The sequence below is a fragment of the Muscardinus avellanarius genome (genome assembly GCF_963383645.1).
Source record: "Muscardinus avellanarius genome assembly, chromosome: 3".
NCBI classification, from domain to species: domain Eukaryota; kingdom Metazoa; phylum Chordata; class Mammalia; order Rodentia; family Gliridae; genus Muscardinus; species Muscardinus avellanarius.
The window spans coordinates 15,195,968-15,218,105 of NC_137788.1; the positions used below are offsets into that span (position 1 = coordinate 15,195,968).

At 51.5% G+C, this 22,138-nt stretch overlaps 1 protein-coding gene across 2 annotated transcripts in view; it reads right to left on the reverse strand.

The window, feature by feature from the left end:
• CAPZB (capping actin protein of muscle Z-line subunit beta) overlaps positions 1–21,875 on the reverse strand; it is a gene marked incomplete at both ends in the record, with an annotated part of 123,026 nt that extends 101,151 nt beyond the window's left edge. For both annotated transcript variants that reach the window (XM_080690477.1, XM_080690478.1), the window contains one exon: positions 21,786–21,875. In XM_080690477.1, coding sequence (XP_080546603.1) covers positions 21,786–21,875 — 90 coding nt within the window. The remainder of the gene's footprint in view (positions 1–21,785) is intronic.
• Positions 21,876–22,138: the final 263 nt, after the last annotated feature.

Consider the following 22,138-nt stretch of genomic DNA (forward strand, 5'->3'; position numbering starts at 1 on the left):
GAGGCACCTTTGCCATAAATTCCAGAGCCATTCCCTTTGCCCTGCAGCCTGCCTGCAGGAGGCGCAGCGGGAAGTCCCACCCACCCCGTTCCTGCCTGTCCTCCTTCCACCTCCCACCAGGTCCCATTTCACAAGGACGTTCATTTCCCTGTCCTGGCCGCGGGACAGAGATTCCATCCAATGAGGCACTCTGCTTTCTGACCCCCCCAAAATAAGTATTTGAAGGATGGGGAGGCACACTCTGGACGAGCAGGTGGAATAAGCATCAGCACGGGTAGAATCTTTTAAAATTAATATTAGCATGTGCACAAAAATATCTAGATAAATCTGCATGTCAAATGGTATCTCTGGAAGTAGAATTGAGGGGGGGTCACGTTCCAACTCTTATAAGTCGTTTAAAATTAGGTATGACTTTTATAGTCAGAAAGACGCTAACTAAGGAAATCAGGAGACCGCTTTGGCTGCGGGAAGGCAGTACTCTCCCCTCCTCACTCCTGGGTATGAGAAGAGCCCTCGCAGGCCCAGGGAGGCAGGTGATCTGCACAAGGCCACCCGCCAGGAAGCCAGTAGCAGAGTCGACTTCCCTGTATTGCTCTGGGGCACCCAGAGAACAAGAGAACGCTGTGAGACTGCGCCTGGCCTCTTCTTTCCCCCAGGCTGCTACCATTCCCTGGAGCCCAGCACTGCTGCTGGGCCTTTCACAGAGGTAGACCTTCCCTGGACACACCTGCTGAGCTGGCCTCCAGTGTCCCACCTGCTCCTCTCCTTCCTAAACCCTCAACCCCCAGGGCCACTGGACCAACTTGAACACTGGCATAAAGTCTATATTAAAAAAAAAAGTGAACTTTTACTTAAAAGTTCTAAATGTTTAAGGGAACCGAACCTATTTCTTTTTTTTTTCATTGCCACTGTATACATACACACTTAACTGAAGATGGGGTGAGAATAAGGCAACTGATGGGAATCTGAACTCTACGGTCAACGGGCAATGAACCTGCCAGCAGATTACTTAACCTCAGTGGGCCTCAACCGTCTCATCTATAAAATTAGGATAATACCACCTAGCTCGCTGGCATGAACAAAGGCTAAATATTACATTAAATTTACATTTAAACGAGGGAGCTCATTTTACTACTGCAGGCACACGCGCGGTCGACAAGTGCTGACTGTCAATCCAGTAAAGGCAGAATAGTACAAAAGACTTCACGTGAAGTCCCCAAAGGCCCACCCAACCCGAGCACAGTGGCGCTCACCTGGAGTCCCCGGGCTTGGGAGGCTGACAGGAGTATCACGGGTTCACAGCCAGCCTCAGAAACTTAACGAGAGCCGGGCATGGGGGCGCACGCTTGTCATCCCAGCATTTGAGAAGCTGAGACCTGGAGGATCGCAGTTCGCGGACAGCCTCAGCTACTTAGTGAGGCCCTCTGCAACTCAGTGAGACCCGGTTTCAAAATAAAGAATAAAAAATAGGGCAGGGGGTGTAGCTCGGAGGTCAAATGCCCCTGGGTTCCATCTCCAGACTCGCAAAAAAAAAAAGAAAAAGAAAAAAGAAAAAAGAAACTTAACGAGAACCTGTTTCAAATGAAAATATAAGAGACAGGCATGGTGGGCACAGGCCTGTAGTTCCAGTACTTGGGAGGCTGAGGCAAGTGGACTGCAGACTCAAGGACAGCTTCAGCAAGCAGAGAGACTCTCATCAGCCTAGGGAGATTCTGTTTAAAAAAAAAAAAAAAAAAACACACTAGGGCTGGCGGTACAGCTTGGCGGTAGAATGCCCCTGGGTTCAATCCCCAGTACCACACACATACACCAAAAAACCCTAAAATATAATATAGGACTGGGGTGTAGCTCAACAGTAGGATACTCCTGGATTCAATTCCTGGTATTACAAAAATAAATAGAGCTGGGGGTGTGGCTCAGAGGTGTTCAATCCCCAGTACCAAAAAGAAAAACAACAAAAAAATGCCCTCTAGCTGGTTACTCTCATTGCAGGTAGGGAAACTGAGACCTGAGTAGAGAAAGTAAGTATACCAGATGCCGTCTGAGTGTCCCGCACAGCACTTACCATAGAAAGCAGGCCCCAGTGAGGAGCCTGGGTAAGTAACACCACAATGGGAACAGCAATCACTGCTCACCTCACCTGCTTAAAAATGACTTAAGCCTATTTAGACTGGGCATGGAGGTGCACCTAGAGCCCCCGCTACTTGGAAGCTAAAGCAGGGGCGAGCTTGAGTCCAGGAGTCTGAGGCCAACCTGGGCAGCACAGCAAGACGCCCTGGCAGGCAGGCAGGCACATGGGCTCGCAGGCTGGAAGGCCATTCTCGCTGGCACAAACTTTCTTTTGGCTCTGCAATATTTAATGCAGGAACCACTAACAACACACGGCTATTTAAGGCAAAACTAAATAAGAAGACCTCACTGAACAGCAGGGAATTTCTGTTCTCACACGGTGGGTCCGGTTCCCTAGACCCCACTTTCCACTGGGAGCGCCACGGGATAAGACGCCCTCCCTGGCCTCTTTTGTGCAACACTACACTTTCCTGTTGGGTTCACGCGCCTTCAAAGAAGTTCAACACAGCACTCTACCAGGGGCTGGTGGGGTCTAGAAGGCAGTGGGGATTGAGGCTGTACAGAAGCAAACACAACTTTAATAAAATGTGTTCTCTGCAAACTGAGCCTTTACCCAGGGCAGCCACCTCTCACCAGGACTCCCTGCCATTACAGCACCACGGAGCTCGCACCTCCTACCCCTAGCGCAGCACCTGTGGTTTTGCAGCAGGATGCGACTTCTTAGATGTTGGTAAGCAAGCTAACTTCCTTTACAGTTGAATTCTGATACCAAAATCCTCTTAGGACCTCCAGCACAGCCTCATCCTCGCCACTACTAGCTGGGACAAGGAGCCGGCACTGCAGCCAAGACACAGCGGCCACCGTATCTGCCTGTAACGCCTTCCTCTAGGGTCCCAGCAGGCTGACACCCACTGCCGATGCCAGGAAGATCACGGTCACCTTAGGTCCTGAGACACAAGTCACATGACCAATCACATACTCCACATGCATGTTCTCGTCTGGCAGTGATACCCTTTCAAGGGCCCAGGGTGTGAAGCTGGGTGTAGTGATACGTGACTGTAATCCCAGCACTTGGGAGGACGAGAACAGGAGGATCAGAGGTTCGAAGCCAGCTTCAGCAACTTAAGAGAGGGCCTGTTTCAAAATTAAAGAGGATGAAGGAGGCTGGGAGCATAGCTCTGAGGTAGAATACCCCTGGATTCCATTCCCAGTACTAAAAAAAAAACATGTGTACCATATGATGCTCTCTGTGTAAATATAGAGAAGGGGGAGGCCGGGCACGGTGGCACACGCTTGAAACCCCAGTGTTTAGGAGGCCGAAACAAGAGGACTGCAGGCTGGAGGACAGCCTCAGCAAGTGGTGGGCAAATCAACCTGGACAGACCGTTTCCAAGTGAGGAATAAATAGGGCTGAGGGTGTAGTTGAAGAGAGAATGCCTGAGTTCAATCTCCAGTGCCACAGAAAACAAATAAATGGAAGGGAATACATCTGTATTTGCTTGCTATGCTGAAAGAAATAAGGAAAGAAAAACATAAAGAAATAAGGAAAGAAAAAAACACATGCCTACATAAAAAATTACTCATGAAGATGTAGGGTAGAATTGTTCCTAATATCCTAAAGCTTGAAGAAACCCAGAGGTCCATCAGGTGGTAGGTGGTGCAGCCATACTGTGGGATGCTCTGAATACTACGCAGCCAGACAAAGGACCAAGATGTCATTACCCACGGGCAAGAGAGATGAAGAAAGGCTGCTTAGTGTGTTCTGAGTTACAGCTGGAATAGGAAGTTCTGGTACTCTCCTGTACTCCAGAGTGCTACAGATGCTAATAATGCACTGCATATTTCAAAAAAAGCTAGAAGAAAGGATATCCAGTGTTTTCACCATAGAGAAATGATGTTTGAGAAGATAATCTCAGTCTGATTTGAATATCACACACGTATTCATGTACTGAAACATCACATGGTACCCCATAAATACAACTTTAATGTGTCAACAAAAAAAAATACTAATACTTGCCACATCAATCTCAAAATAAACCACACAAAATAAAAGATTATATACCATACAGTTCCACTAATACGAAATCACAGAAAAAGAAAACCCACAGTGACAAAGCCATCCTCCATGACAAAGGATGGCAGGGGTACAAGAAAAGAGGCAGAAATACTTCTGTGGGTTTGTTTTGTTTTGTTTTTTTCTGGGTCTGGGGATGGAACCCAGGGGCATTTGACCTCTGAGCTACACCCCTGCCGTATTTTTTATTCTCTATTTTGAAACAGGGTCTCACTGAGTTGCGGAGGCCCTCACTAAGTAGCTGAGGCTGTCCGTGATCCTCCGGTCTCAGCCTCCCGAATGCTGGGATTACAAGCATTAAGAGGGGATAAGAAGGATGAGACGCACTCACTGGCCCTCTACTGGGATTACAGGTGTGCACCACTGTGCCCAGCTCAGACTACCTGGATTTTAATCCTGCCCTCTACACCCATGCCACTACACCCGGCTTTGTGGGTTTTGTTGATTTTTTTTTTTTTTTGAATGGTGGTACTGGGGAATGAACCCAGTAGGGCCCCCTACCATTGAACTACATTCCCAGCCCTTTCAACTTTTTATTTTGAAACAGGGTCTCACTAAATTGCCCAGACTAGATTCAAACTTATGATTCTTCTACCTCAGCTTGTGTGGCTGGGATTACAGGTTTATGACACCACATCTGCAGAAAGGAACTTTTTTTACTTATTTATTTATTTATTTTATTTATTTTGGTGGTACTGGGGGTGGAACCCAGAGGCTTTCTATCTCTGGGCTATACTCCCAGACCTATTTTATATTTTATTTGGAAAGAGGGTCTCACTAAGTTGCTGAGAGCCTCACTAAGTAGCTGAGGCTGGCTTTGAACCTGTGCGATCCTCCTGTCTCAGCCTCCCAAGCACGGGGATTACAAGCGTGCGCCACCACGCCCGGCTAGAAGGAACTTTTTAGGGAGAGAAAATTGTTCTCTAACCTGACTATAGTGACACCAACATGATTAATGCCAAAAATCATCCAGCTGAACACTTAAAAACTACTGAATTTTATTATATGTAAGTAATGCCTTAGGAAAATAATAGGGGGACAAGAGATCCTAGAAATATTGGCAATGGTCATACAGGGACTGGGGGTGGGTGTGTGGGCATTTGAGAATGGACAAGGGCAGGAGAGGCTCCTCATTGAACAGTGTTTTGGTATGACGTGTTCTGAATACTGCTATCTCCCCAAAACCCCAATGTTACAACGGAATCCCCAATACAACAGCTGGGACCTTTGGGAGGTGATGAGGTCAGACAGACTCCACCATCATGAGTGAGATTAGTGCCCTTCGGGAGGAGGTTGAGGGAGCCTCTTTGCACTTCAGCTGCCGGCTAGCAAGCTGTGAGAACTGAAACCCAAACAGAACAAGCAGTGGTATTTTTAAATCTCTTAGTTCCTGAGCAAGGGGAGCACATGTCCGTGTCAGGGTTCTGAGCTCCCTCAAGCCCCAGTGCTGCCAGAGGAAGCAGGTAACCTCGGAGGGCTGTTCAACGGCATCCTGGATTCTTGAGCCTGGGGGGACCCCGGGGTGAATGTGTCCCATATGCAGAAGAAACTGAGATGTGGAGCGGGAGCGAGACAGCTCAGTACCCACCGCACATCAGGCTCCAGACTCCTGGCACAGTGCTCCTCCCGCCCCCGTAGTACTTGCAGGGTAGGCTACGTAGACGGAGCGGGAGTCTGGGAGCAGTTTCCGAGGGCATATGAATAAACAAGGCGTAATCGTCACCTATTTTCAATATGTAGATAAGCTATGACTGGCACATTAAACACATAATTTTGCAGATGTTTCTGCTGCAGGGGACTGTGGTGGTCAACTTAAACAACGGATAATGGGAGCACTCCATCCCAGCAAACACCTGCGGGCAGATGCCACGCAGGAAAACTCGCCCTACTCCACACAGGCTGGCCCGACCTCCCCCGCGCTTATCCAGTCCAGGCCAACAGCCTTCCCACCCAAACACACCGTAAGGTCCAATGTCTGAACGCCACCTGCCAGGCTGGCCAGGGAGAGAGCTCCCAGGGCCTCCGTGCCCGCCACCCCGCCCAGGCCGCTGTCCTCATGACCTCCCTCTAGCTGCGTCCCTGAGCTCGCTGCAAAGGTTTAATCCACCTACTGCCTCAGTGATCCGGTGATCCTCTGTTCTGCTGCATGCTTCCGCTACACTCCTGGACCAAGGGCCAGAAGTCCCCCTCACAGCCGCCCATTCACATGAGCCCAAATCACCCGGCCTGTCTTGGTCTAAAGCACAATTCAGGTTCGCGTAACACCTCATTACACTTCCCCACATCTGCTCCCACACCTGCATCCGATGCTGGGGACTGGAGGAGGGCTCTCAGGAGCCCCCGCCTCAACCCTCAAGACCTAACTCGGAATGAGCCCTGGTCCAAAATCACGAGGGCCACCCAGGTGCTCACAGCCACGCTGGTGCCAGGCCACGGAGAGGCAGGAGCACCCGCCTGCTCTAGGACAGGACAGTGACTCCCAAAACATCCCTCCAGAAGATTCACTCACTCACTAGAAAAGACTCAAGGTAACAGGGACCGAGCTTGCCCCAAACTTCTCCCCACGAAACTGGAACCAATGTATGAAGGGTCCTGCTTATTTGAAAGCACCCCCACTGGAACGACCTCTGCCCACCCTGTGAGAGGGACGTGGGCCAGGCCTCTGGGCCCTGCACATGCTGTGTAGATTCTCTCTCCAATTTTGCCTACTTCATACAACTTTATTTTTAACTCCAAAATCAAATAGTCGTCCCTCGGTATCCAGGGGGATCAGTTCCAGAACCACCCACCTCCCCACCCCCGAGCCCCCATGGTACCAAATCCACAGATGCTCAAGTCCTTTATGTAACATAGTGTAGCGCTTGATCCCCCCGTATGCTTTAAATCACCTCTAGATTACTTATAACACCTAATACAATGTCAATGAGGTAAAAATAGCTGTTGTACTATATTATTTAGGGAAAAATATCCCAGAAAGTTTATGTGTTCAGCACACACAAATTATGAGCATACACTGGTGTGTATATGTGTGTATGGTATTGAAGAATAAATCCAGGAACATTCTATCTCTGAGCTATACCACCCCAGACTTTTTTTTTTCCGGTGGTACTAGGGATGAAACTCGGAGGACATTCATTATACCTCCTAGCTACACCCCTAGCCCTGTTTTTTATTCTTTATTTTGAAACAGGGTCTCAGAATTGCAAAGGGCCTCACTAAGTAGCTAAGGCTGTCCCAAGAACAGAGATCCTCCCATCTCAGCCCATGCCCCGATTGTTGTTTTTTTTTTAAACAATCTTGTTAGGTTGCCAAGAGTCTTTGCTGAGTCTGGTCTCAAACCTGCAACAATCCCGCAATACCCTTATCTCAGTCTCCCAAGTACTTGGGATTTCTGGCATGTCCCACACCATGCCCAGGTTAGATACAATATTCTTCCCAAGCTTTTATTTATTTATTTATTTTGTTAGTGCTGGAGATTGAATCCAGGGGCATTCTACCTCCAAGCTACACACCCAGCCCTATTTTATTTTTTATTTTGAAACAGGGTCTTACTAAAGTTGCTGAGCGCCTTACAAGTTGCTGAGGCTGGCTGCGAACCTGCGATCCTCCTGTCCCAATCTCCCAAGTACTGAGATTATAAGCATGCATCACACTGCCTAGTTAGCCCTATTTTTATTCTATATTTTTGAAATAGGGTCTCAGTAAGTTGCAGAGGACCTCACACCAAGTTTCTGAGGCTGTCCTCAAACCTACGATTCTCCTGTCTCAGCCTTCCAAATACTGGATTACTTGTGCCACCATGGCCGGCTTTCCCAATGACTTTCTATCTGCATTTGGCTGGACTCATGGATGCAGAACGCACGGACATGGAGGGTCGACTGTACTCAGAAGTCCAGGGTCATTCACAGACAGGCACAGAGACGTCCAACCCGCTCCAGGGCGGCGGCAGCTCTCGTCTGTAGCTCTTGTCTGTAGCTGTGCACCCTCCGCTCCTCCCCAGTCTACTCAAGGCACAGCTTCTGCATTGTCACTGACTGCGCTGTTCACACAGGCCTCTGAGTTATCTGTCTGGCCTGCTATCTGGTGTCCCAAGACACAAGCACAAGAAAATTGTGATGTGACTTATGGAGAAAATGTGTTAGACGAGCTCTGTTGAGGTGTGAGTTACAGTCACATTCCACAAGGCCAGTACTAATCCACCAACAATATAAATTAAGTGAGGCAGCCTAAAACAGAAAGCCACATCAAATAGGATATGTATTACTCAATGATAAAACACTCAGAGCAGGACTGGGGTGTGGCCGAGAGGCAGGGTGCCTGGGTCAGATCCCCAGCAAGGGTGTGGGGTAAAGAAAAATTACCCAGTAACAGTGCTGGCAAAGATGGAGGGTAAAACCCATGAAGGCTAACATTAGAGCAGGCTGCTTTTGCAGGAAAGGCACCCTCTCAGTGCGGCCAGAGCGGGGAGCCAGGCTGAGGACGCACTGCTGCGGGGCGGCCGGGGAGCCCTGGAGGAGAGCAGCAGGCAGAAGCTCCAAAGAGGCCCTTGTCAGGGCCACGGCCAGGAAGAACACCTGGAACGACGGCACTCACGCCCTTGGTCCTACAGTTTCATTCCTGAGCACTTCTCTTAAGGAAGGGACTCACAGGGGTGGGGGGCACAGAGAGAGATGATGGATGGACAGACTGGGTCCACGACACTAACCGCCAGCGGAGGGCTTACAGACCGCGCGGGCGCACTCCACGCCACCCACGAGGCGGGCGTCCTTAACGTGAACGTCTCCACGTACACACCGCCCACTTCGCTTTAGTCAACACTATCAGAAACATTTTCATACTGCTGCACGGCCTTCGTGCTCCACATTTCGGCAACCGTGTGACATTCTACGTAATATACGTTCCAACCCACTCTGATGTCCACTTTGCCGGCGCCCTGTTATTCCAACTGCACTTCCCAGGTGCACCAAATCGGAACCACAGGCCAGGGGCCTGGGCGCGAGCCCACCCGTCTCCCTCTGGCTCAGCCACTGGCTTCTAGACTGGCCAACCCACTGCACGAAGCTCTCACAATGCCACACTGGAAAACGTGGCCTTTCTGTCCATCGCTGGAGAGGCCAGTCAAAGGTGAGTCTTCAAAATGGCCTGAGTCTACAAAGGCAGAAAAGACAACTCAAGACTGTAGAATGCAGAGGCCGAGGCAGAGGCCCCCCAACACACCCACGCCCTACGGCTACGTTCCAAGGCGTAGCAGAGGTGAAGGCAAAGGCTTTAAAGTCTGAGCAGCTGGGTTCAAACCCTGACTGCCGCTTCCTGGCAATTTACATAAATTCTCTAAATTTATAGAATTTCTGACATAAAGCCCTAAAGTCAAAGGCTCCCATGCTTAGAATTCTGAAAACTAAACAGGTCAATGCGTGTAAAGCAGCAGTCCGTGCACAGCAAGAGGCACTAGGCTTGTAACTCTGAGGCTGAGTGGTGCTGACAGTACTCACCACACTTGATCCAATGCCAGTCCATCGCCCAGGCCCTGGATACTAAGATCGAAGCCCCACAAAGCACTCTCAGCTCACTATACAAAGGTGCAGAGCCAGTGTCTATGTCCATCCCCTGCCCATGAGCCACAGGGTGAGGGCCCTCCTGGGGTCATGGCAACCAATTCACCAGTGACTACACGACATGCTTCCTCAGCCTCTATGATCCCAGGACCTGGGAGGCTGAGACAGGAGGATCGCAGGTTCCAAGACAGCCTCAGCAATGTAGCAAGGCCCTCAGCAACTTAATGAGACTCTGTTTCAAAATAAAGAATAAAATCAGCTTGGGAGTATATCTTGGAAGTAGAACACCCCTGGGTTCAATCAGTACAGACAGATAGACAGAGAAAGAAGGAAGGAAGAGCCGGGCGTGGTGGCGCACGCTTGTAATCCCCGCGCTTGGGAGGCAGAAACAGGAGGATCGCGCAGGTTCGAAGCCAGCCCCGCGCGCTGGCTTAGGAGACCCTGTTTCCAAATAAAAATGTAAAAATAGGTCTGGGAGTGTAGCCCGGAGGTAGAAGGGCTTCCAGGAACCCCAGTACCACCAAAAAAAAAAAAAAAAAGAAGGAAGGAAGGAAGGAAGGAAGGAAAGAAAGAAAGAAAGAAAGAAAGAAAGAAAGAAAGAAAGAAGGAGAAAGGAAAGAAATACTTCCTCAACCATCAATATGGTGGAATCACAACAAAAGCAGGACCCGGCGGAAATGCCCAGGGCATTCCTATGTGTCCTCCATCTAGAATTCAGAAAGCTCAGAAACCACAGACCACGGACACATGGAGAAAACACCTCAAAAGCCAGGCTAGGCCGGGCGTGGTGGCACACGCTTGTAATCCCCGCGCTTGGGAGGCAGAGACAGGAGGATCGCACAGGTTCGAAGCCAGCCGCGCGCGCTGGCTTAGGAGACCCTGTTTCCAAAATAAAAATGTAAAAATAGGTCTGGGAGTGTAGCCCAGAGGTAGAAGGGCTTCCAGGAACCCCAGTACCACCAAAAAAAAAAGAAAAGAAAAAAGAAAAAAGAAAAAGAAAAGTAACAGAGCTGGCCAGGATCCCAGGCTGCAATCGACCCCCGTGCAGGCAGGGGCTGTCGCCTACAGCCCAGAACTCTCCAGCCCCTGAGGACAGGGCTCCTTCAGTGCCCCGAGTGGCACAGGCTCTTGGAGAGGAACTAAGAGTCTGCTGGTTACGCCTCTGCTCGTCTCACAGCCAGGGCACGGAGCAGACCGGCCCCGAGTCAGAGTGCCAGCCTGATGGATGGCAGCTACTCCCTGGAGTGCTCCATTCTTTCAGAAGCTTCCTGAACATACACCGAGGGAAACAAAAGGGAGGGAGGAGAGACCAATGACCTGCAAGACCCTGTCTCAAAATATAAAAGCAAAAAGGGCTGGGAGGCAGAAGGCCTCTGGGCTCAATTTCCAGTACCACAAAAATACGTAAATAAAAAGTAGGCGTGGTGGCACCCACCTGTAAATCCAATGCTTGGGAGAAAACCCAAGACTGGAGGAATGCATGTTTGAGGTCAGCCTAAGCTAATTAGTGAGACTCTGTTTCAAAAGAAAAAGGTCTGGGGGCGCTAGGAGGTAGAATGGCCCTGGATTCAATACATACATCCGTGCGTACATAAAAAAAAATAAAGCCAGGTGTCAGTGGCAAACACCTGTAATCCTAGTACTTGGGAGGCTGAGACAAAAGAATTGCAGGTTCAAAGTCAGCCTCAGCAACTCAGTGAGACCTTCAGCAACCTAGCAACACTGTTTCAAAATAAAGATGGCTGAATGGGTGTCACTCAGAGGTAGAATGCCCCTGGGTTCAATCTCCAGAACCAAAATACATCCACACATACATCTATATTAAAAAAACAACCGTAGCATGCTTGTAATCCCAGCATTCAGAGGGCTGGATCGCGGTTCGCGGACAGCCTCAGCTACTCAGGCCCTCCGCAACTTAGTGAGACCCTGTCTTAAAATAAAGAATAAAAAATAGGGCAGGGGGTGTAGCTTGGAGGTAGAATGCCCCTAGGTTCCATCCCAGACCCACAAAAAAAAAAAAAAAAAAAAAACTGGATCATCAATTTAAAAAGGGGGGCTCCAAGTCACCCAAGCAAAACCAGGGACAGCCACCAAGCAGAAGCCCCACTTTCAGCTGCAGACATTTAGAAGCACCAGGGCACACTGTCGGATTCATCAACATCAAGCCCCTTCCCTGGGACTCCAGGCTGCAGGTGCGGGCTGCACTTCAGATGACAAGGGCTGGGCTACAGGCCACCTCTGCCCCACACTAGCTGTGCAATCTGGTCCAGAGAGCCCACAGCCTCTCACGCCTCCTGTTCCACATCTGCAAAATGGGAGTGAGACAAGGCTGTGCAAGGGTCCCATGGCAGCGTCTACACGGTTCAGCACACAGAGGCTGGCCCATGGAAGTTCTCCAGATATGACAAGCCTGTCGGCAACCTGCAGAGGCCTGCTGGGGGGAAGGAGTGGCCAGGAGCAAAGGGCCGAAACCAGGGTCAAGGCGCCTCCTTACTGCCCTTTAGATTTACAGTATTCCTTAGTCCTGGGACTTCAGGCCCAGCCCAATGGTGCCAGTGTGCATGACAGATGATGGAATGTCTACTGATGATAACAGGCCTATCAGGTCCTGGGGGAGGCCTGAGCCACATGTGTCTTGGTTAATCCTGTCGACAGCCTGTGAAGAGGACAGCCTGTTCACTGACAGGAAGTGAGGCTGGGAGAGAAGGGTGGCGAGGTCAAGTGCGCACAGATGCAGGCGGCACCTCCCTACCCTGTGCCAGCTGCCTTCCACAAGCAGGCCTTCTTCCCACCTTCCTTTACTGCCTCCTTGAACACCTAAGCCCAACACTGAAAATAAAGCACTATCCACAAAATGAAACAGCAAGCCCCAGAGGCAGGAAAGTCTTGTGAGTCTGTGGCGGTTTACAGATGCGTCTTGGGTTAATAGAGGCCGAGAGCATCTATGAAAACCTGCCACCTTCGGAAGAGAAGATGAACCCAGAAAAAAATCACAGTTTGAGGGGGGAGGAGTAAGCACCACACCTTGATCCCTCTCTGGGTAACAAACGTAACTGGTGCTTCAAGGTTGGTCATTTGCAGAAAAAAAAGCCACTTCCTTGTATGATCACCTGCATTGAAAGCCCCATTTCGAGCGGCTTGTTCACAGAATGACAGTCTGTCTGCAAGGCCCAGAGCAGCAAGGTTTGCAGCCCACCTTCTCTGCAGATGCAGCGGACTCCACATCCCAACTCGCTCCCCTCGAGCCGAGGAGTGCCCACACGTGAGGTCGCTTTCATCTCTGCAACATGCTGAGTCCACGTCACTGACGGTAACACGATAACAGTGCTATTGTCAAGTTAACAGTGGTAATTATCACTACGGACCTGGTTTGACATGGATTACTTAGTTTAATCTTCATAAAAGTCATCAGAAATAGCTTTTCTTCTTTGTGGTGCTAGGGACTGAACCCAGGACTCTGCCACTGAGCTGCACCCTGACCAGAAAGAGCTACTTTCATTCTATTTCACAGATAAGGAGATAGGCCAGGAGTGGAGGAAACTGCCCGCCTGCACGGCCCGCACCTGACCCCAGCTTTGGAGTTCTGGCACCCGCCTGCCCTCAGCAATCAAGACTGCCTGGGATGATTCAGAAACTCCAAGAGCAGCTGTGGCACGACTTCAGGTCAAATGCTCAGCACCCACCAACCCGCAGAGCCATCGTACTGTCTTCGTGCCAGGCGTGGGTTGTGACAACTTCCGGCATGCTGACTTGATCTCTGGCAGACCCTACTCAGCCCCCATTCCTAACCAACAGCCTGGCACCAGTGACTGGCTTGGCCAATGAAGAACCAGGTTTGGCAGAGGGGTCAGAGAGGTCTGGACACTGCTAGGATCTCGCCTAAGAAGCACCCTGCCCTACTGTTTAATCTGTATTAGGCAGAACCACACAAAATGCTGGTACTCAACTACTTTTGACCTAGAAAAAGAGTAATTTCACATGGTTCAATTAATACAGGGTGAAGGCTTACATTATTAAGGACTGCCAGGCGTGGTGGAGCAGGACTTATAAAGATATAGTGGGGCATGCCTATAATCCCAGTGTTGAGACAGGAGGATCATGGGTTCAAGGCCAGCCTCGGCAACTTAGCAAGACCCTTAGCAATTTAGCAAGGCTGTTTCAAGATAAAATAAATAAACAAACAGGGCTGGGGAGCCAGGCGTGGTGGTGCATACTTGTAATCCCAGTACTTGGTCGAAGCCGGCCTCGACAACTTAGCGAGGCCTTCCACAACTTAGTGAGACCCTGTTTCCAAATAAGAAATAAAATCGGGCTGAGGGTTTAGCTCAGAGGTAAAATGCCTCTAGGTTCAATCTCTAGTGCCACAGGGGGGAGGGGGGCTGAGGTATAGCTCAAAGGCAGAACACCTCTGGGTTCAATGCCCAGTACCACCACCTTTAAAAAAAAAGAAAAAGCTGGGTGTGGTGGCACATGCTTGTAATCCCAGCATTCAGGAGACTGAGACCAGAGGATCATAGTTCACAGACAGCCTCAGCTACTTAATGAGGTCCTTTACAACTCAGTGAGACCTGGTTTCAAAATGAAGAATAAAAAATAGAGCTGAGGGTGTAGCTTGGAGGTAGACTGCCCCTGGGCTCCATCCCCAGTACCACAAATAAAGAAAAAGAAAAAAGAATCTACTAGACATTCATTAATTCAACTAACACCTACAGAGCGGTGGCATGTGCCAGGGACAGTGGGCATCGTTACAGCATTCACAACTCTGAGTGAGGGGTTCATCTTTTAATTCCCCTCCAAGGACACAGAACAAACTCGTCATGCGAAATGACGGAACCAACTCAGCCTGCCAGGGGCTGCGTACTGCTGACACAGCTAACTCTGTCCTTCCCCTCAGAAGCTCTGCCCCTTACACTGTACCAGGTGCACAGGGCTGGGATGGGCTTTGCAGGACAGCGCCACGGAAGCCTGCGAGACGCTGCCAACCCACCGTCCCAACAAGGGGCTGCCCTGGTGTTCGTGTCATGGCAGGGCAAGGACGCAGCATCCCTGCAGGAGGACCCGTCCCGGGTGAACGCCAGGTGCAGCCCCGCAGCGTGCAGCCTCAGGACAGCAGCAACCTTGCTGAGCACAGCCTGCAGCTCACCAGGTACTTTCATTTCAACACCCTGAACCCAAAGCAAACTGCGACTTCTCAACTAAACCCAAACTTCTTCCGCCACGGCAGCTGGGCTACAGGGGAGCCTCACAGCCTCGGTTTTCTCATCTGTAAGCAGAACAGCTGTGTCCAGTGAGCACAAGCTTTGGGGCAGGAGCTACATGGTTACTGCCCCTGCCGAGCCGGCAGCTTGGCGGCAATACACCTCTCTGACCTTTAGTTCCCTTATCTGCAAAATGAGGAAACAGACTTCTGGGGCTGAAGTAGAGGGAATTAGAGAGCGTGGCCATGGGCATTCCCTGGCAGGAGGAAGGAGACACTGCTGGGACTAAAGGAGACTCCAAGTGGCCGTGCGTGAGTCGCTCATGGAAGGAAGGCGGCTGTTTCAGGACAACCTCCAACTCCAGCCTCACCAGGGCCCAAGACCAGGCTGAGGTCTCAAACCACAGGACGGACCAGGCTCTGCACCCCCACCCCGTGCCTGCAGGCGCTGTCCACAGGTGCACACTGGGGACCAGGAGAGCCCACAGCAGGAAGCCTCACAAGAGCCACCAGAGCGAGCCTGGCGAGGTGCGCAGGCAAGCTGCAGAAAAGCAAACTGCAACAGAAGCAAACCCAGGCGGGGCGGGGAGAATTCCAGAGCAGCTCCTCCAGTGGCCACACTTCCCTAAGACTGGACTTCTCATGGAGGGCGCGGCAGGCACAAGCTTCTCCTCCGGCTTCCCTAACCTGCACTGCAGGGAGCTGCCCACGGGAAACCAAGATAGCCCAGCAGGGCCGAAGCCTCATGGAGAAGCCCTGAGTGGCAAGACCACATGAGCAAGCCAGACCTGAACTCCCCATCTGCCATTCATGGGTGCCACTGAGGAGGGAGAGGGAATCTGGTACCACCAGGAAATGGCACTGGAAGCTGCCTGCTATTCATTAGTCCCAGCAAAGGAGATTGGCCAAAGCATTTTTCATATCCTTGCCTTAACCACATGCCACGGAACAGTGCCCTGGTCAAGGGCAGACCGCGCACCACGGTGGTCCCACAAAACAATACTGCTTGGCAACATCACAGCCATCCTAGTTTAAGGTAAGTACTCTCTAGGATGTTCCCACACTGGTGAACTCACCTGAGGACATTTCCCAGGGCACGCCCCTGTCATTAAGTGGTGCTTGGGCCATCCTCTAGGTTAAAGACATTTCACTTAGCAAGTGTATGCCTGAATCTTCTTCTAAGACCAGTGGTGTTGAATCAGATGACGCTGCTCTGGAGCAGACCCTAACTCAGAAGAGTTCTGCAAGATTGAGTTTGACACAAGAGGGAACTCCACAGAGCAGCTTACGCAGAAGCTCAGTCACAGCCAGTGGTGGCAGCGGCCTGTAATGGGCACCACGGTAAGAAGTTTGAGCCAGAAAACACGGAGCTGGGGTGTCCAGCCTAGGGTTTACCCAGCCTGACTCCCAGCCTAGGGCCAGGGACACCACCGCCAGGGGCCAGCACCTGCCTGCCAGGTGGCCTGGGAAGTTAAATGAAACACCAGCCATCAGCCACCTTAATAAAATAACCACACCAATAACAGCTCCACCCCTCTCCCACTCGGGCCCCATGGTGGCCCTGGCCCTGGCAAGCATGTGGTGACCCTGGGGACGGGGCCTGGGAATCAGTCACTAGGAAGCCGTGGACGAAGGCCCCTGCTCCAGGGCGGCAGAGGAGGGAGGCGAGCAGAGGTCCACACTGTCCCCGGCTCTGCGCGATCCTCAGCCATGCTGTCTGCCCTGCCTCCGCCCCTGGACCTGAAACTCAGACCAGACAAGAGTGGGTCTGCCCAACTGCTCTGTGGGTGCACAGATGACCGGTGAGAATGATCCCCAAAGGCAGCTCAGCCTGGACTCAGGACCGCCTAGGTGAGCCTCATGTTGCCCACCTGTATAATGAGTAACGTAGGAATCTGTCTCATAGGGCCGCATGAAATACTGCAAAGCAGACGATAAAAACAGCTGCCCTGCGAGCCTCCCACGCCGCACCTTCCCTTGGCGGACTGGGGGTCTTGGGAACTCCAGCATGCCCAGAACCTAGTGCTGCTTCCCCAGGCCGGACGAGGTGCCGCCAGCAGACACAGGCAGGCTGGCTGATCCCTGAGCCGACCGGCCTGACTCCTGTTCTACTGTTAATAGGATATCTGGCTTTGCAGGCACTGCTATCTAGGATTTAGACTGAGCCCAAGTAGTTGCACTCAGTGATAAACTGCAAATCAGAATGCCTGCACGGGGCAGCTCTGGAGCACAGGCCCTCAGCCAGGGTGGGAAATCTCTACACCTCACTCTGCCTTTCCCTTGTTACCCTTCTTCAGCATCCTTCCCTTCCCATGCCCACAGATGCACACCCCATAACCTTGCAGGACGATGGCGGTGAGCCTCTGCCTCCCTCCTGAGTCCTCCCTGCACACACCGCAGCCAGAGGACGCTTCCTAAAACACCACCACTCTGCCAACCTCCTCGGATTTGTACCTGCCCCGACAAAAATGTCACTGGCTCCACACAGCCCAGATCAAATGCACACTCTTTAGCTTTGCAACTCAAGCTGAGCGGTCCTCGGCTTGTCTCCTCTGTGGTCCTCAAACTCGCAAGGCTGACCATATCCCTGACCTTGCCTTTGTGGGTGGGCTTTCACCCGCTGTGCTCCACCCCCTGCCTGAGGTGGGCGTGCCATGCCCGCAGGTGCCTGGCCCGGAGGGAGTCTTTTCCAGTACACCACTTCCCTCCTGCTGCACTTAACCCTGGACTTAGCTGACCCCTCCTGGACTAGAGGACAGGGATGATGGCTTCTGTCTCCCTCCCTTACACGGGGGCATGCAGAATGAACGTGTAATAACCATGCTGCATGCCAGGCACTGGACTGAGTACATTAAAAATTATATTTCTTTTTCCCAGCGTCCCTATGTTATCCTCTCGCTGTGGATGAAGGGACTGAGTTTAATGGGACGGGCTCCTCTCCTAGGCCACACACGGAGCGGCTCGCACGACTCACCCAGAGGTGTCCCACAACAAAGCCCACTTTCTGTGCCCAGGCAGCAAAAGGCAGAGCCGTGCGGCTCCTTCCTGGCGCCCCTCGCTCACTCGCTGTGTGTGCAGCCCTGACTAGGTAAGTCCAGGCAGGTGGTGCCGGCGGCAGACAAGGCCCAGCTCTCACGCCTACCCGCTGCCACCAGTCCTGCCACGCTCCTTCTAAGCGTGGAAGAAGGCAAGGACCCCCACTCACAGGCTCCACCAGTACAGACAGGGATCCGGACTGGGAAGGGCAGCGGTGCCCAGCTCCAGGGAGCCCGTCTTCTGTGGACGAAGAGCCACTCAGGCCCGGCAGGCGTCAAAGCAGCCCTCAGCGGGCAGTAAGGAGTGGAGGAGAGGGTCCACCTCTGGTGTTGGAAACCAACTCCTCTACCAGATACAGAGGAACTCACCGTCAGCCCCTCTGCACCTCACCTGTAGCGATGATAGCTAATATGTACACAATTACGCGCTGGGTAATGAAATGGGCTGGGCTACAACTTGAGCCACATTTGGGGACGACAGCACATCCTTGGTCAACAGCAGTGACCCAGGCTAAGGGCTGGCCCCTGCAGCTATACGGGTTTGCATCCCGGGGGAAAGCGCCTCGGCGTGCAGAGTTCATGCAACTCCCTTTCGCTACAGCAGCAGGCAGGAAAGCAGCCACGCCCCATCAGGCCAAGAGTGGAGCCTGCACTCGCCCAGCTAGCCCACAGTCAGCTTCTGCGCTGCAGTTATACTCAATGAGGCTTTCCCCCTTAAACTTTAGCTGAGTGACAGGAACGGTCCCCGGCGATGTTAGCCGCAAGGGTGCAAACTCTGTCTTGTCCATCCCTGCATCCTTGGCACAGAAGCAGCAGAGTAGCCTCTTAACACAGGCACACCGGAGTAACGTTATCCCTCAGTGAGACACCCCCGGCAGGTTTCTGTATCGGACAGAAGTCAGATCTCCTAGCCTGGCGGGCAGGGTTCTGAATGGCCAGGTACCTGCCCGGCCACTAGTTCCTAGGCTGACAGCCATCCGTCCCTCTTCCCTCCCCCATGGAACGGAAAAGAATAGGGCTTCCGAGCTATAAATAGGAAGATCTGCTTTCAAAGGCAATGCTTATCATTGCTTTAATCTCAAACTATTGATCATTGGCTACATTTTACAAACATTCCACCAGGGGGGAAAAAAATGCCATTTGAGTTGAAATGAACAGGGCTCTCCAGACACTGGGGTCTGAGCAGAACTACGTATCTCATCCATGCCAGGAGACCACCAGGACAGTGTCAGCTCTATTATTATTTTACCTTGTAACCACAGGACGGGCTTGCCTATGGGCTCCTCTGAGGCAAAACCTTGAGCTGGAATGACAATTCCTGAGGTAATCCCCAGCCCCGTCACCGCTCTGGCCCCACCACAGCCCATGACCAAGCATCAGAACTGCAGATTAATAAGGTCTAATTAGAAGTCAGAGCCGCGGGAGGGAAAGTGCTTGGAAACCGTAAAGCACTTGGAGCAGTGCTAAGAGTTTTACCTGCTAAGGGAATGCAAATAAACTCCATTTGCCTATCAACTCCTTTTCCCTGTGCATTAACTGAGCGGGTGAAACTGATGCCAACAAAAAGTATACAGATTCAACTATAACATCAAATGTATCTTACATTCACAAACCCCTATTTCCTCAACGGGAAACAGATCTAGCTATTTTCACTAGCATCCAACCTACGGAAAAGGCACAGGCCTGCATAACCCCGGCTAATAGGGAAGGGAAGGCCCAAGGGTCGCCAAGTTCAAGGCCAGCTTGGACAACTTAGTGAGACCTTGTCTCAAAGCAAAAAAATAAAAAGGATCAAGGGTGTATGTAGCTCAATGGTAGAGTGCTGGCCTGGTACACATGAGGCCATGAGGTGTACTTCCCAATACCACAAAAGGAATAAAAAGGTAAAACTTACTGAAAATAAAAACCAATAAAAATGCACGTGTCTATGAAGCAGCCACTCCAACCACACTACCACTTCTGTTCTGTCTCAACTATCTCCCTGATTTACTGGATCACTCGAGTAGGGAATGACCTGATCAGTAAGCAGTCAGAAATGATGAGCCTTGGGGACATTTAGAAAGAACAAGTTACTGAGAGAATGAATCTGAAATCCAAGTGGCTAAATTCATGAACACGGACAATCCCAAACACGTCAAGTCTTTTTTCTTTCTTTTCTTTTTTTTTGGAGGTGAGAGTCTTTGCTTTATTGCCCACACTGGCCTCAAACTCACGATCCTCCTTCCCAGGTGGCTGGAGCCACAGGCATGAGCTGCTGCTTCCAGCCTTCCAAACCACTGCTTTCAGTACCAGATGCAGTTCTAGGCCCCAGGGATACAGCCATAGAAAACACAAAACAACCCCTGCCCTCAAAGAGCTCAGGTCCTTTGGCCCACACTAAATGGCCTACATGGCCACACTATTATTCCACTATTGTGGGGGAGGGGCTGGGGATTGTACCCAGGGCATTCTGACTATAAGCTACACCTCCAGCCCTATTTTATTCTTTTAGTTTGAAACTGGATCTAAGTTGCAGAGGTCCTCACTAGATAGCTGAGGCTAGCCGCAAACCTGCACTCCTCCTGTCTCAGCCTCCAACCACTGGGGATATAAGCATGTGCCACCAAACCCGGCAAACGGGCCTTCCCTTGTGGGCATCTAGCACACCACAAACAGAACAGAAACACTGTCCCTCCTTTGCCACCGCTGAGCATCCCACTATTGTCTGTGTTTTGGTGATAGGGGGAATTCAACCCAGGGGCCTATTACCTCTGAGCTATACACCAACCCTACTTTAGTTTTTAATTTGAAACAGGGTCAAATTGCTGAGACTGGCCATGAACCTGCAACCCTTACAGTTTCTTAAGCAGTGTCATTACATCCTACACACACAGAGAGCTAGATAAAACAAGAAGACACAATTTAGAAAATGCTGGATGTGCTTCTACTGACCAACAGCGGTTCTCCCTGACTGAGAGTCCCTGAATCTCAGCTTCCTCACCTGTAAAATGAGGTCAGCAAACACCTCAGAGGATTTGGTGTGCATCAGAGGAGCTCAAATGGGTGAAGCACCCCCAGCAGTCCTTCTCCTCCACCCCTTCCAGGCTTTTCAGACTGCCCAAGGGAGAGCGGAGCAGAGGACTCCTGAGAAGCCTCAGGTGTCCTGTGCTCCTTCCTCCTGAGTCATTACCAGCACTTTCCATCACTGTGGAGAAGCGCCCCTCCCTAGCTGATGCTAAGCTGTCCTGAGCAGCCCCATCTGTGAGCTCCACCCATCCTCCTGCTTTCCCCTGAGAGCACACTTAGAAAACTTTGGTCTACACATTCAGAGTCCTCACCCAAAACTGTCCTCAGGAAGTCCCCCACCCACTGGGGTCTGCCCCCACACGCTAGTTTTCAGACAGTAGCAAAAGTACTAAAAGTGGCATTGCTCCTGGGTGTGTGTGTGTGTGTTTGGTCAATATACAGGAAGGCATTGAGAAAAAAACATAGCTGGTCTAAATTAGTCACTACTCTAGTACTGCAGGACCAACCCTTGATTAAATAAGGAACTGAGCTCCTCAGAACCACTGGGGGCCCAAAGTCCACATGTAAACATCTGCCCAGACTGAAGGGGAGGTGCCACTCCTAGCCCGGATGCAGCACGTGGATGGCCTTAGCTGACAGTTGGTTTTCCAAGACTTCCATGGCCAGGAAAGGCAGAAGTTCTCTGGCCCTTCCAAACTACTTGCTGGGCCTGTTCAGTGGACCAGAGGGCAGGCTTATGCTTGGGGGACCAGGTGTGAGACCTCAGGCTCCTCAAACTGGCCAGAGGGTACCTGCCTTCATTACCAAAACAAACACTACTAGCTCTCTCCTCTGGCGCTGCTGCTCACCTGATCCGAGGCGCCTCCATAATCAGCAGTTCCAACCCTTACGAGCTGACAGTTGAGGGGGAAAGGGAGGCTGCGCCTGCTAGGGTGCATCGTGTCCAGGCCGTATGTTGAGCTCTGAGCCTGGTGCACCCTCAGGGCCACGGGCTCACAAGGGGGATTGTGAGTTCATCCCGTCGGGTCGGGTCCCCCACCCTCATCCTCCGGGTTCCCACTCTGGCCAGGCGCCCCGCACCAGCTCAATGGCTTGCTAGCACTGGCGGCTCGGAGGCGGCAGCCACGGGAAGGGCCCTGCGCTGCCTTCCGGGCACGCAGATGCCCAATCCTACCTCCCTCACTACCTCCCAGACGGCCTC